The following is a 12,214-nucleotide window of genomic DNA, read 5'->3' as shown; positions in this document are numbered from 1 at the left end:
AGCTGACATTAGGCTTTTATGGTGAATGTAATTTAAGAGTCAAAATATAGTGCATTTTGTTTGTACTCAATTGAAATGGTTTGCAATGGTTTCAATCCATTCATCCATCCATGAATCATCACAATTATTTAAAAAAGACCAGGTTTCGAAGCTTTTATTTCTTACTTCTCTGGAAACAATGCATCGTACAATCTAATGCATACCTAACCCAGGACAGAAGAACATGTCTAAAAGTGCTTTGTCAACTTTCCTTAATGATCTTTTCTTCATAAATCAATCGTTCATATTTTGCCCATAAATTGCATCAGTGCTTGACCCAGGAATGTGGCAGAATCCGGATCGTGGCTTTGCTATCCCGGGTCATGAGGCGTGTAACCTGATCCAGGGTCAGTCCAGCTACGATTTCCCCATTGACTTCTAGAATCTCATCTCCAACGCTCAGGAGTCCAGTGTAGATGTTCTCCGTGGCACTGTCTCCGACACGTTCCACGTAAATACCTACAAAACCAGCATAACTGATTTCCATAAAATACCTCTTAATGATTTGAAACATCTCAATGTTTTTTTTTATTTTTTTTTTATTTTTTTCAGTGTCATGGAAGCAAATGTGGAGGAAGTAGAAGTCTAACCTGAGTCAGGTCTTCCTTTGCCCCTGGAGATGACGAAGCCAAAAGGTCTATTGTTGGCTGGTCTGGTAAGTTCTATGAGTAAAGTCCCGTCAGGAAAGGCCTGCACCAGGCGCCCTAGTGGACCGGCTCCTCGAGAATCCTCTAGTGACTCCTCTAAGTTCACTTCCTTCTGAAGCTCCCTGAAACACAGATATCAGCGGCTCAATCAGAAAATCGACACATTCAGTATGGTTTTACAGCAGAATCAAGAGATCACAAAGCTGAGGCAAAGATATAATAATTATCTTTACTGCTTAAAAATAGCATAGATTTTAGCATACACGCATTGTTACAGACCTTGGTCCCAAACTCAGAGGCAGCGGTAACTCTCCTAAAATAGTGGAACGTTCAAACTTCCTCTTTGGGGACTGTAGACTCTGGACAGAAGATGCCTTCCGTAACTGAGCCAAAGGAGACTCCTGGTGGCAGAGAGCAGATTTGACTGTGATCAAACCTCTGACATTACATTGACATTATAGTTTAGATTAGGAAACCTAAAGTCTTTGGTGTGCTAATAAGTACTTTTATTACAGAGTGAACGTCACAAAAACATATTTCACATATTTCACCTCAAAATCAAAAAAAAAAAAAAAAACATTTATTCACTAGCGTATGTTTTTTTTTAAAGTCTCTTATAAGACTATTTAATCAGTGGTAAAAAAACTGTAATATTGTGAAATAGTATTACAATTTTAAATAACTGTTTTCTGTTTTAATGTGTTTTCAAATGTAGTTTAATTATTATGATGGCAAAGCTGAATTTGAAGCATTCTCACTCTCATGCTTAATTGTTTCAGCCACATATAACAAATTCAAGCATGGTGCAATATAATAATAGGCTATGTCATTGTTTCTTCTCATAATAATAATGAAGAGGTAATTGTCATGAAAGTAATACCAATAAAATGTAAGTAGACTATTTTACAGTCATGTTCCACATGTACATGCGCTTATTATACCAAATACAATAACTGGGTAATAACTATAGGTACTAACCCTGAACCTACTCCTAAACCGGTCCTTAACCCATGTATTAACTACCAGTGTTTTCTTGGGTAAGTACACTGTAACTAAATGCACTGTAAAACCATCCAAAATGCATATGGTTTTGACTGGTTTTGTTATATTAACTCTATTAGATTTAAGGCTAATTCTCACTGCAACAACAGACACTGGCTATCACCAGATTAATGTTAGGTCACTTCTCAGACATTACATGACCTGACAAACAGCGACTGAACATGCTCAGTCGGCCGAAACAAGCGGCAACCAACAGCAAGAGACACTTGTCCACACACTGATCTGACAAAACCTGATGAATGTCTCTGTTACTGTTGGTTAGCATCCATCTGTGTGATTTAGCCTGCAGTATTCTATTTTCTATAACCTAATTCCTCAGCTAGTAAATTCAGTAAAAATGCATTTTATTTCGATTTGCATCTTTAAATGAAAGCAGTTGGTTTCTAGTTTGTTCTGTTAGGTCCACATGACTGATATGTTGTGAGTCTGCAGATGCATTGTGGTCAGCAGATGAACTACATGCTATGATATTTCATTAAACAAAGCCAGAGCTACAGTCCAAATAATCCCAAGTGATATTGCAAGGGAGGGTGCAGCTGTTGGTGGACTCTCTGTCTTTAACAAAGAAGAGAACTCACTGTATGGAGAGACTGGAGCGAGGGGGTCCTCTTCAGAGGGACTAGGCCTCTGTGTGTAGGACTTGGGGAGGCAGAACTGTAGCGGGCAGTGGGGGAACACAGGTGCTCCATGCTGTTGGACCGGCTTCCCTTCACCAGCTTACCCATACTGTTCAGTCCCATGGCTGAGAAAAAGCGACGGAGGGATAGCTTAGGACGCCCTTCTCGCTCCCCAGCTCTCCTACACATAGGAGAAAGAAGGAGGCCATAATGGAAGCAGTAAAAGCTGCAGTAGGTAACTTTTGTAAATAATATATTTTTTACATATTTGTTAAACCTGTCATTATGTCCTGAGAGTAGAATATGAGACAGATAATCTGTGAAAAAAATCAAGCTCCTCTGGCTCCTCCCAGTGTCCTATTGCCATTTGCAGAAACTCCATCGCTCCCGGTAAAAAATAACCAATCAGAGCTGCGGTCCGTAACTTTGTTTGTGTTCAAAATGTAGAAAAATATATATAATAATCGAGTACACCATGAATCCATTTTCCAAACCGTATTTTTGGCTTGTCCTGAATCACTAGGGTGCACCTACAATAAGTGTTTATAGTCGGACTATTTTAGATTTAGACATAAACAGAGAGAAGTAGTTCCGGCTACGATGTTCTTCCGCAAGATGCAAGCAGTTCTGTTTATTAACCGCTAGAGCGTCAAAAGTTCCCAACCGCAGCTTTAAGTAAATTGTAAGTAAAATAAAAATGGGTGTGTTTTTTTTAACCCAAACTCTGGGTTCAGCCTCTTTATTAAGTTATTGGGTTATTTACACACTGTTGGTAATTTTTGGCTAACCAGGTTCTGGGTTAGTGGCAGGTTTAGTTTCATATATAGTAGAAACAATGCACCTTTTAACACATCTAAGCTAAACCACATGTGCAGTTTACTTTATTTCCTGAACAAGTGCAGACCCGAGTTTGAGTTGCTTTCACATTCACACAAATCATGTCACAATTTCAGTGCAATCGAATGCATATCACCTCCTACATGTGGTCTCAGGTTCAACACTTCGGTGCTCTCCCAGGGAAAACATGACAGATTTCACATTCATTTTTCTAACTAAACTCGTGCCTTTTTGGGTCATTGGCTTTGCACAGATGCAAATGTATCCACAGGGCTTGCAAGAAAAAGCAATACTACAACTATTGGTGTTTTACCTAGCATCAGGGGGAGAGATATGATTACATATGCAACGTAATAATTAACAAAACTGCAGTCACACCCTTGCAGTGTAGACAGCAGATATTCCATTGATTATAATGGAAGCACTTTAGTGTGATTGCATTGCAGATGTGGTCATGTCATAGATTACCAGTTTAGTTATTTTTAACTATTTAACTATTTTTTAGTTATCTATTTATCAAGCATACAGGTCATTTTAAGGACACTCCATCAGGTGAGTTTCACCTCTGTGGGAACATGTGTACATTATACAGGTGAATAAAAAAAAAATTAATGTCATGGATAAGGTAATTTAATTTTCAAAAGTAAACTTTCATATATTCCAGATTCATTGCACACAGACTGAAATATTTCTAGAGTTTTTTTTTTCTTTCTTTCTTCGTTTTAATTCTGATGGTTAAGACTTACAGCTTAGGACAATTTTAAATTCAGTTCTCAAAACTATTTAATACTCCATTTTGAGCTTGATTAGTTTGATTAATTTTGAGTATAAATACTGGGTACATCTTTGGATAGTTCAGAACAGGGGTGTCAAACTCCGCAGTCCTGCAGAGTTTAGTTCTAACCCTGCTCTAACACACATACCATGTAGTTTACAAATAAGCCTGAACGGCCTGATTAGCTGGATAAGGTGTGTTTAATTAGGGTTGAATCTAAACTTTGCAAGGCTGTGGCGTTCCAGGAATTGAGTTTAGAACATGCAGCCACAATTATGGGAAAGAAAACTGACTTGATAGTTGTCCAGAAGATAATCATCAACACCCTTCACAAGTAGGGTAAACCACAGAAGGTCAATACTGAAAGGGCTGATTGTTCACAGAGTGCTGTAGCAAAATATATTCATAGAAAGTTGACTGGAGGGAAAAAGTGTGGTAGGAAAAGGTGCACAACAGCAGGGGTGACTACAGCCTTGGGAAGATTGTCAGGAAAAGCCGATTCAAGAACTTGGGAGAGCTTCACGAGGAGTGGGCTTAAGCCAGAGACAGCGCACCAAGAGTCACAACACTCAGTCGTCTTCAGAATAAGGGCTACAGCTTTCACATTCCTAGAACCAAGCCACTCATGAGCATTATTAAACCTGCTTTTTTTATATAAATAAAAATATTACATTTTTTTGAGATACAGAATTTTTTATTTTTTATAAGCTGTAAGTCATAACCATCAGAATTAAAACAAAAACCTCTTGAAATATTTCTGTTTGTGTGCAATGAATCTAGAATATAAGAAAGTTAGCTTTTTTAATTAAATTATAAAAAATAAAATGCTTTTCTATAATATATATTTTTGGAGATGCACCTGTAATGCACTTGTCAGTCACCGTGATTCTTCAACCATCATGCACAGGATCTGGTGTGACCGCACCAGTTGCACATCCCTTAGGTAGTCCTATTCAAACCTAACCCTACCCTTAATTTATCCCAAAAATTTGATGGAAATGATCACTGCATATCATTGTCCAGACAACTATGAATGCAAGTTTTTTCGGGCTACCATTTTTGACAAGAATGAAGTCATTCTCACAGAAGAACACCTGTCTCTCGTATTATCTTTTTTATTTCTTGTATCAATTCTGGTGTGTTTGGTTGTAACGTAATTTGTAAACAGTACAGAGTTGTTGACGGCCTTCCCACTGAAAAGTTATGTACTGTGTGACGACCTGTCGCCAAACCACTGTGGACTGAAGGGTCTTAATATATACTTTACCTAGACACAGCTAAACTGTCATCCCAGTGTATTTCAGCCTTTCGGTGCTCTGCTCTCAGAAGTTCTGCCCTCAGGTCTTCTGCTTTGGATGTACCCATAGCTCTCAAAGCTGGGCGACAATCTGGGGGAACAGGTGCTGTGCATGAGCTTCTGGGATCTCTGCAGACACCCTCACCTGCCAAATGACCTGATGCACAACAAAAGAATGAGCAAACATAGTTGCAGTAGGAATTGATAAACCAGTTCTAAATCAGGTTGTTTAAACCTGTTGTTCATGTAGATGCAGAGTCTCCCTATTGCTAACTTAGGGTGTACTTACACTAGGCACGGTTGCCTTCAGCCGAACCCGAGCATGATTGTTCCCCCTCCCCTCTCCCCCACTGGCCTGCACTCATATTGCACTTTAATGTTCCGGGCCAGAGCACGCTTATGTCATTCATGATGCAACATTTTAATTTGAAAAAAAAAAAGAAAGAAAGAAAAGCACTTTCGCTAATAGACTGCCTAATAGATTTATAATTTATGCCGTGCAGCAATTTTCACTTGATTGCGCTGCTCGTATATGATGATTATAATGCAGGAAGCTGACATTGGTGGAGGAATTTGCAGCTGTTCATCAAGAAGATGGGAACCAGACCCGTTATAATCCTAAATATACTTGATATATACTTTACTTCAAGTAATTGATAAATGTACTGTAGTAGTAATAGAAAATGTATGCGGTCATAATGATGACAGTAGTGCACACAAAATAGTAGCTGTTCTTGAGCTCAACCGAAACCGTGCTCTGGCCCACCTCTTCCAATGAGCCAGGGACGGCCAAACGAACCTTGCCCGGGTACAGTATGGAGCATTCACACTAGTCAAATGAACCAGGCTTTGGGTGTCAAACACGCTCGGGCACTGTTCAGAGTGTGAATACACCATTAGAGCATCAAGAGAAGAACATCAAGGTTTCAGCAGAAAAACTGGTGTTAGGTGTGACATCCTGACCAAGTTATTTTAAGTCAGCTAGTGGGATGCCACATTTTATCATTTAACCAGGTAAACTTACCTGTGACTAGGTCACCTGCAGAGTCCCATATTGCTAGAGCCTGGAGGTCTGTGGTCAGCATAGATGAGGAATACCTGAGAGAAGATGGTCTGTTGCAAGAAGTCAGTCCTGAGGTGACTGGATGAACCTGAGGGGAGGCACTGAGAGTGACACTGAGGTGCTCTTCAGGCAGTATGGTGTCATGGTGAGAGCTCCCATCTAGCTTGTGGTCAAGATGAATTAGGCGGTACTGAACCGAGGGCATTAGCTTGACCACCCGTTGCCCTGTCGGCCGACTCTTGGAACTTGATTTCAGAGCCGATTTGATGGGAAGATGGGGGGGAGAGTCCTTGACATTGCTAGAGAGATCCTTATTCTCAAGGTCAGTACAGGTTTCTGTCGCACCTTGTTCAGGTGTATTTAGTTTAGAGCGAGTAGTTTTATCTTCCAGGCTCGATCTGGTTTTGGAGTTCCTTCTCTGAGCCCATAGATCCTGACTTCGAGCGTATGGACCATTGCCGCTTTCAACTCTGCTTTCTCCTTTCCTGCTCCTTCTTCGAAGCTTCCCAAAAGCTGACGTGTTCTCGCCTGCACCTCCCACATCTCCCCGTCCTATATTATCTGCCAGGCTGACACCTCCGGTGAAAGTTAAACTTTCCATGAAGGTCGGGTGGATGCTTCGGTGACACGGCTGGCCAGGGGTGACCCACCGAGGGGCAGCCTTCTCCTGAGAATCTACTATACTATGTGTTGGCTGGGAATGGCAATCTTTGTTTTGGGCAGGTCCCAAGATGCTTCCACAGGCTTCACATTTCCTGAGCATTTCATCATTTGACACCATGGCAGCCAGACACTCTCCCTCCTTGGTTAATATCGTGACAGGGATTCCAACATTTACCCAGTTTATTGCTGCCCCCCTGCCTTCGTCTGGTATGTTGTACACCTGATCTGCCTTCAGCTGTTGGGTTGAGTGGGATTTCTCAGCCACCACTGGCCCGCGTTCACGAACCCGCTCCAGGTATCGCCGCTTAGCCTCCTTTTCCGATTCATCTTCGAAACGTACTCGTGTGGGCGATTGGCCATACCGGCGTGAGCGCACCCCACGTTCATGGCTCCTGCCCCGGACATCGGGTGACTGAAGAGGTGAAGTAACCTCCTTTTGAGCCGTGACAAGAACCGCACTGTGCAGTGCAGATGACACACTGATTGGTAAAGCTTCCCTATAAAGCAGATACGAGAGCTTTTACAAAACACCTGGAGATCTGCAATCACTATCTGTATCATTTCATTATCTCTATTACATCACTGCATCATGTTACATAATTATAATTTAAACTTGAATGGAAACAAATGGCAAATGCATTATTTTTTTAGTTAAGTTAAACAGATTAACATGAATTAAGGCTTTTGATTTATTTAATAATCAACTTGTGACAGGATTAATAATAATGCTTGCCAAATATGTGTTATATGCAGTACACAAGATTATATAACACAGGAACACAACTCTGAATGAACTGCTTAAATAAATATTTCCATGTATCTTTGGATATGATTTTAGATATTAAAAGTTAGTAGTAGATTACTTTTAAAAAGACAACCATGATGCAAGACAAACAACAAGAAGGCAGTAGGAAGTCTTAAGGTGACTTACAGGCCCTTTCTTTGACCAAGGCAGGTGGCGGTTTCACTCTCAGAGGTTTGAGAACGTGCTTTGAATCGAGCTCTTTCCAACAGACGCTTTGCTTGTTCATGTCGTGGACTAAGAGTAACTTCAGCAGTGGAGATCAGCGGTCTGTCCAAAGCAGAAAATACATTTTACACTCTACTGAGTAAATGTAATGACTATTCAAAATGCTATGAATGATTTTCTCAAATGTTTTGATTTCTCAACAGCCACACAAAAGGTTTACAGCCTATTATTTCCATTAACATCACACTGTCAATATGACAAACTTGCACCATACTTCCCACAAATGAGAAATAAACATACAGAATGTCAGAAGCTTAAATCTTATGTAATCTCTTTCATGGCCATGTTATGTGCAAGCCCTAAACTTTAAATGAAGAGGTGTGTCTTTCATATGGATTTGTATTCTGACAGAAGTCTACCACAGCTGAGTGCAAATGCATATTCAATGATGTGCTTGATTGAGTACAACGGTGTCTTACCTATAGTTAAACACAGGGTCCTTTGTGATGATCGCTGAGTCCCATTCACCTACTTTGTAGGGAGGTAAATCTGTACAAAAACACATGCTGTTGTAGAATAATGAACTCAAACCCATTTGGCATGTGTTATAATTTCAATGAGCTCGCTACGGCCATTCGCTACAAGACCAGACTCAGCATCTAATCATTCCTTTTAACAGGAAGTGGAAGAATAGTACAACCCCCCTGAACCAATATCCTGTAGTCCTGCTGTTACACAACCAAGCTGGCAGATTTCAGCCTATCTATCCCCACGTCGTTCGGTATTAAAACACTATTATCTCCACTGCTCCACTTCCTCCGAAACCCTTCCCCCTCATGTGTAATTATGGTGACAGGCAGCCACATCTGTTCTGAGAGATCATACCGAACTCCCTGCTGTGAGTTTTGGCTCAGTGACCCATGGGTGATTAATGCTGGTTAAATCATAAATACAGTGAAAAACTGCACAAGGTAATTAAGCGAATGCCGGGATCCAAACAGAATTGGAAACCATTTCACTTTAATTGTACAGACGAATAAAAAAACACTGAGAGATTTTTTTTTTATATCTTCTTTTGTGTTCCACATAAGAAACAAAGTCATGTTTCAACACAAAACAAACATAGTCATGAAGAATGCTCATTCTTGGGTGAACTGTCCCTTTAATCTAAATCCTTACCTCTGTGTGGCTCCTTTGGTGGTTGATACTGCCCCTCTGGATGCATGGAAGGATTGATCTCAATAGCATCAGCTTGGTATTCGTTCAGGTCTGTCTTGTTCATCTCAACTTTCTCTGCAACAGACAAAGACCCTCCACTGGTGCACACAGTCTCCCAACTGTCTGCCTTCCACAGCCCACCAGTTGGATCTGCTGTTGCAGTCTCCTTCTGGAGATACCTACGAAAAGCACTTTCCAAGCTGTCAGTCCTTTGCAGCTCCTTGTGAACAACAACACCCACAGTCTTTAGTTTTGGCTTCCGTTTCAGACCCTCCTCAGTTGTGGGTGGCACATCCTTTGGAGTCTCCAGTGTGGAGGAACTCTCTGAATTAAGAAGTAAAGTCTCTGGTCGTGCCACTCGCCAGAAGCCCTTGGGAGGAGCCCAGTGCCTGGGAGAAGACGTTGTTGACTTGATTGCAATGCCTCTTTGAGGCTCACCAACTACACCCACTGCAATATTCTCCAGGCTAGACCCTTCACAAAGCCCACGGGACATTTCTGCTGCACCTTGAGATGGACCATCTTTCCTACTTTTGTTGGCAGTCTCTTTTTCTCCTTGCATCCCAGAGGTGGGTTCCTGCACTTCTGTATTGCCAGCCATTGGCTTATTGCTCTGCTCAGTGTATTCTGTTTGACAAGTAGACAGCGCTTCATCATCTGGGTTTTTCTTCAGTGATTCTTCTGCTGAACCCTCGGGTATTAGATCATCTCTCTCCGCCCCCTTTAACTTTCTCTGGGACACTGCTTTGACTTTAGACTGCAGGGCAGAAACTGCTGAACCCGGGGCAGGGGAGCAAGAAGGGAGAGATGCCTTGGATTTTAATATATTGGCAGAGGGTCCACTTTGAGGATCATCTGGTAGCTCAGCACTTTGGTCTGCCAGACTTCTTAGTGGTTGTGTCTCAGAGAGGTCCTCTGTCCCTTCATCCATTTTGCACACTTTAAAGAGAAAAATATATGCCAGACACAAATTTAAACCAGATGGAGAGGAAGGTTTTGCAGAGCCGCTGTTAATGTATTCCATGTTAGTAGATTAAATATTCTTGAATCCCTCTTACGCACATCAAACTATGTAAGCGTTTGCATAATACCAATACATTCATGGTGTTAGATTATCCACAACAAGAGATCTGAAATTAATATAAGTTCATGACAAGGTTACACTGTTAAAGATGATGAAAAATATATCACAATGTATAGTGATTTGACTGTTACTATACTGACTTATCAGTCCCTAATAGAAAACTGATCTCAACATTTACTGACACAGGTTTCTGAACTGTAAGTGTAGACAGATCTACAGTTTTCTATGGAAAATAAATATTAGTTGTAACTGTGATAGAGAATTTATAATTATAACACACACACACACACACACACACACACACACATCAATGTCATTAAATAATCATTACATAATATTGACCTAATACATTATATAATATTATAAACAGTATGCTTTCTTACCTTACTTTCACTGATGGTCTATTCGAGTCTGTAACATTTCACAGGTTCAGTTGAATAAACTGCACTGACCCAACATGCAAAATCATTCCTGTCTCTCCTAGCCCAGTAATACTTCAATGGCCGAAACCAACAACAAATGCTACCCGTTGATACGAGGAATTACTCCCATGATGCTCTTCTTCGTTGAGCTGTCACCATCAACGATCACTGCGCATCCACTGGTGGTAGATTCCATCTCTAACCTATGAGCGCTCGCTCAATATTCATGATTGGTCTGTTAATCCCCACAGAAATCAGAGGGATTAGACAAAAATGGAAAATAAATGCGTACTTTAATTCCTTTGATGTCAACTGCAGCATTCCATTGCATAAGTTGGTACAATTCACAGAAAGGGTATTTAAAAAGTGTACTCATATGTAAAGGTCAACTGTGATTGATCAAGTATTTTGAGAGATGCTAGTGATTCCAATTGTACAAAAAGATAATCTGCCTGGGAAACTTGAACATTTTCTAGTATTGAAAAATACAAAAAACAAACATACTATGTCCTAGATATTTTTATTATCATAATATTCAAGAGGCTGTGTTATATTTGAATGTCTGTAACACAGAGATACAAAACTCACTCCTTATGTGCAATCATTTTTATGCCATTTGCATACAATAGTACATATGCCTTTCAAAACAATAATCTGTAAAAGTAGTATTCTCTGCACCGTATTTCAAGCTTCAATATTTATTATTTAAATTAATATTTATTATTTAATAATATTATTTTAAAAAGCACAGAACATGTTGGACAATTAGACCAGAACTTAATAATTTGTAATGTAAACTATACAGGCCTATATTTAGGTGAAAAATAATGGTATTTTTATACATAAAATATGTTCCATATTTGTTAAATTCCAATATTAATGTTAACAATTAATATAAAAAAATTCCAAAAAGTGTTAATGTATTTATATGTTTATTTAGTAGGTTTCAGTTTGGTTTATAATTTTCCACATTCATTTAAATTTGTTGTGCTTATTTTTTGTACTGAAATTTGAATTGGTGTGAAAAAGAATTATACTGTTTCCCAATGAATCTGAAATATGTGCTGTTGTTGAGCAAATGTTTCATATTGGAAGCCCATTTATGCTATATTTGAAAAAAAAAAAAAAAACTCATGCTTTAGAAAATCTTAATTATGGCATAAAAGTATGATGACATCAAAAGTCAGAATTAATAAGTAAAAAGTTGATATATTTTATGTCAGAATTATGACTTATCATTTTGAGTTTTATCATTTACTTTTTAATCTCATAAAGACTTGATATATCATAATTTCACCTGTTTGTCATAATTGTGACTTTTTATGTCTTTTGTCTTTTAAACTTTAAACTTTTGTCTTAGTATTTAATAATTCTGTCTTTTTATCTAATATGACCTTCAATGTCATAATTTTGCTTTATGTACTAATTATATAAAAACTCAGTTTCATTTTATAAAGGATATTTATGTGCTCATTATGAGTTATAATGTCATAATTTCTACTTTTATTAAATAAATTTGG

The 12,214-nt window shown here is 39.2% G+C and overlaps 1 protein-coding gene across 1 annotated transcript; it reads right to left on the bottom strand.

Moving 5' to 3' along the window:
• Nucleotides 1–84: 84 nt before the first annotated feature.
• si:ch211-13f8.1 (uncharacterized) lies at nt 85–10,121 on the bottom strand. Its single transcript, XM_052548339.1, has 9 exons — nt 9,150–10,121; nt 8,450–8,519; nt 7,932–8,072; nt 6,299–7,497; nt 5,245–5,431; nt 2,327–2,546; nt 966–1,087; nt 630–808; nt 85–498 (listed from the first exon to the last, which is right to left on the bottom strand). Exons 1-9 carry the CDS (start codon nt 10,117–10,119, stop codon nt 305–307), a joined length of 3,282 nt encoding a protein of 1,093 aa, XP_052404299.1. The 5' UTR covers nt 10,120–10,121; the 3' UTR covers nt 85–304.
• Between the last annotated feature and the right edge of the window lie 2,093 nt (nt 10,122–12,214).

The sequence above is a fragment of the Carassius gibelio genome, chromosome B2, assembly GCF_023724105.1.
Source record: "Carassius gibelio isolate Cgi1373 ecotype wild population from Czech Republic chromosome B2, carGib1.2-hapl.c, whole genome shotgun sequence".
NCBI lineage: Eukaryota > Metazoa > Chordata > Actinopteri > Cypriniformes > Cyprinidae > Carassius > Carassius gibelio.
The sequence above is the reverse complement of the archived record's forward strand: the minus strand, read 5'-3'. Positions and strand labels throughout refer to the sequence as shown.

Excerpts from the sequence above, each read along its gene's own strand:
- si:ch211-13f8.1 (XM_052548339.1), bottom strand. The coding sequence starts at position 10,119 with ATGGATGAAGGGACAGAGGACCTCTCTGAGACACAACCACTAAGAAGT. Across the intron at positions 7,498-7,931 it reads CTTGGTCAAAGAAAGGGCCT|GGAAGCTTTACCAATCAGTG; the intron begins GTAAGTCACCTT and ends TCTGCTTTATAG. Across the intron at positions 809-965 it reads CCTCTGAGTTTGGGACCAAG|GGAGCTTCAGAAGGAAGTGA; the intron begins GTCTGTAACAAT and ends TCTGTGTTTCAG.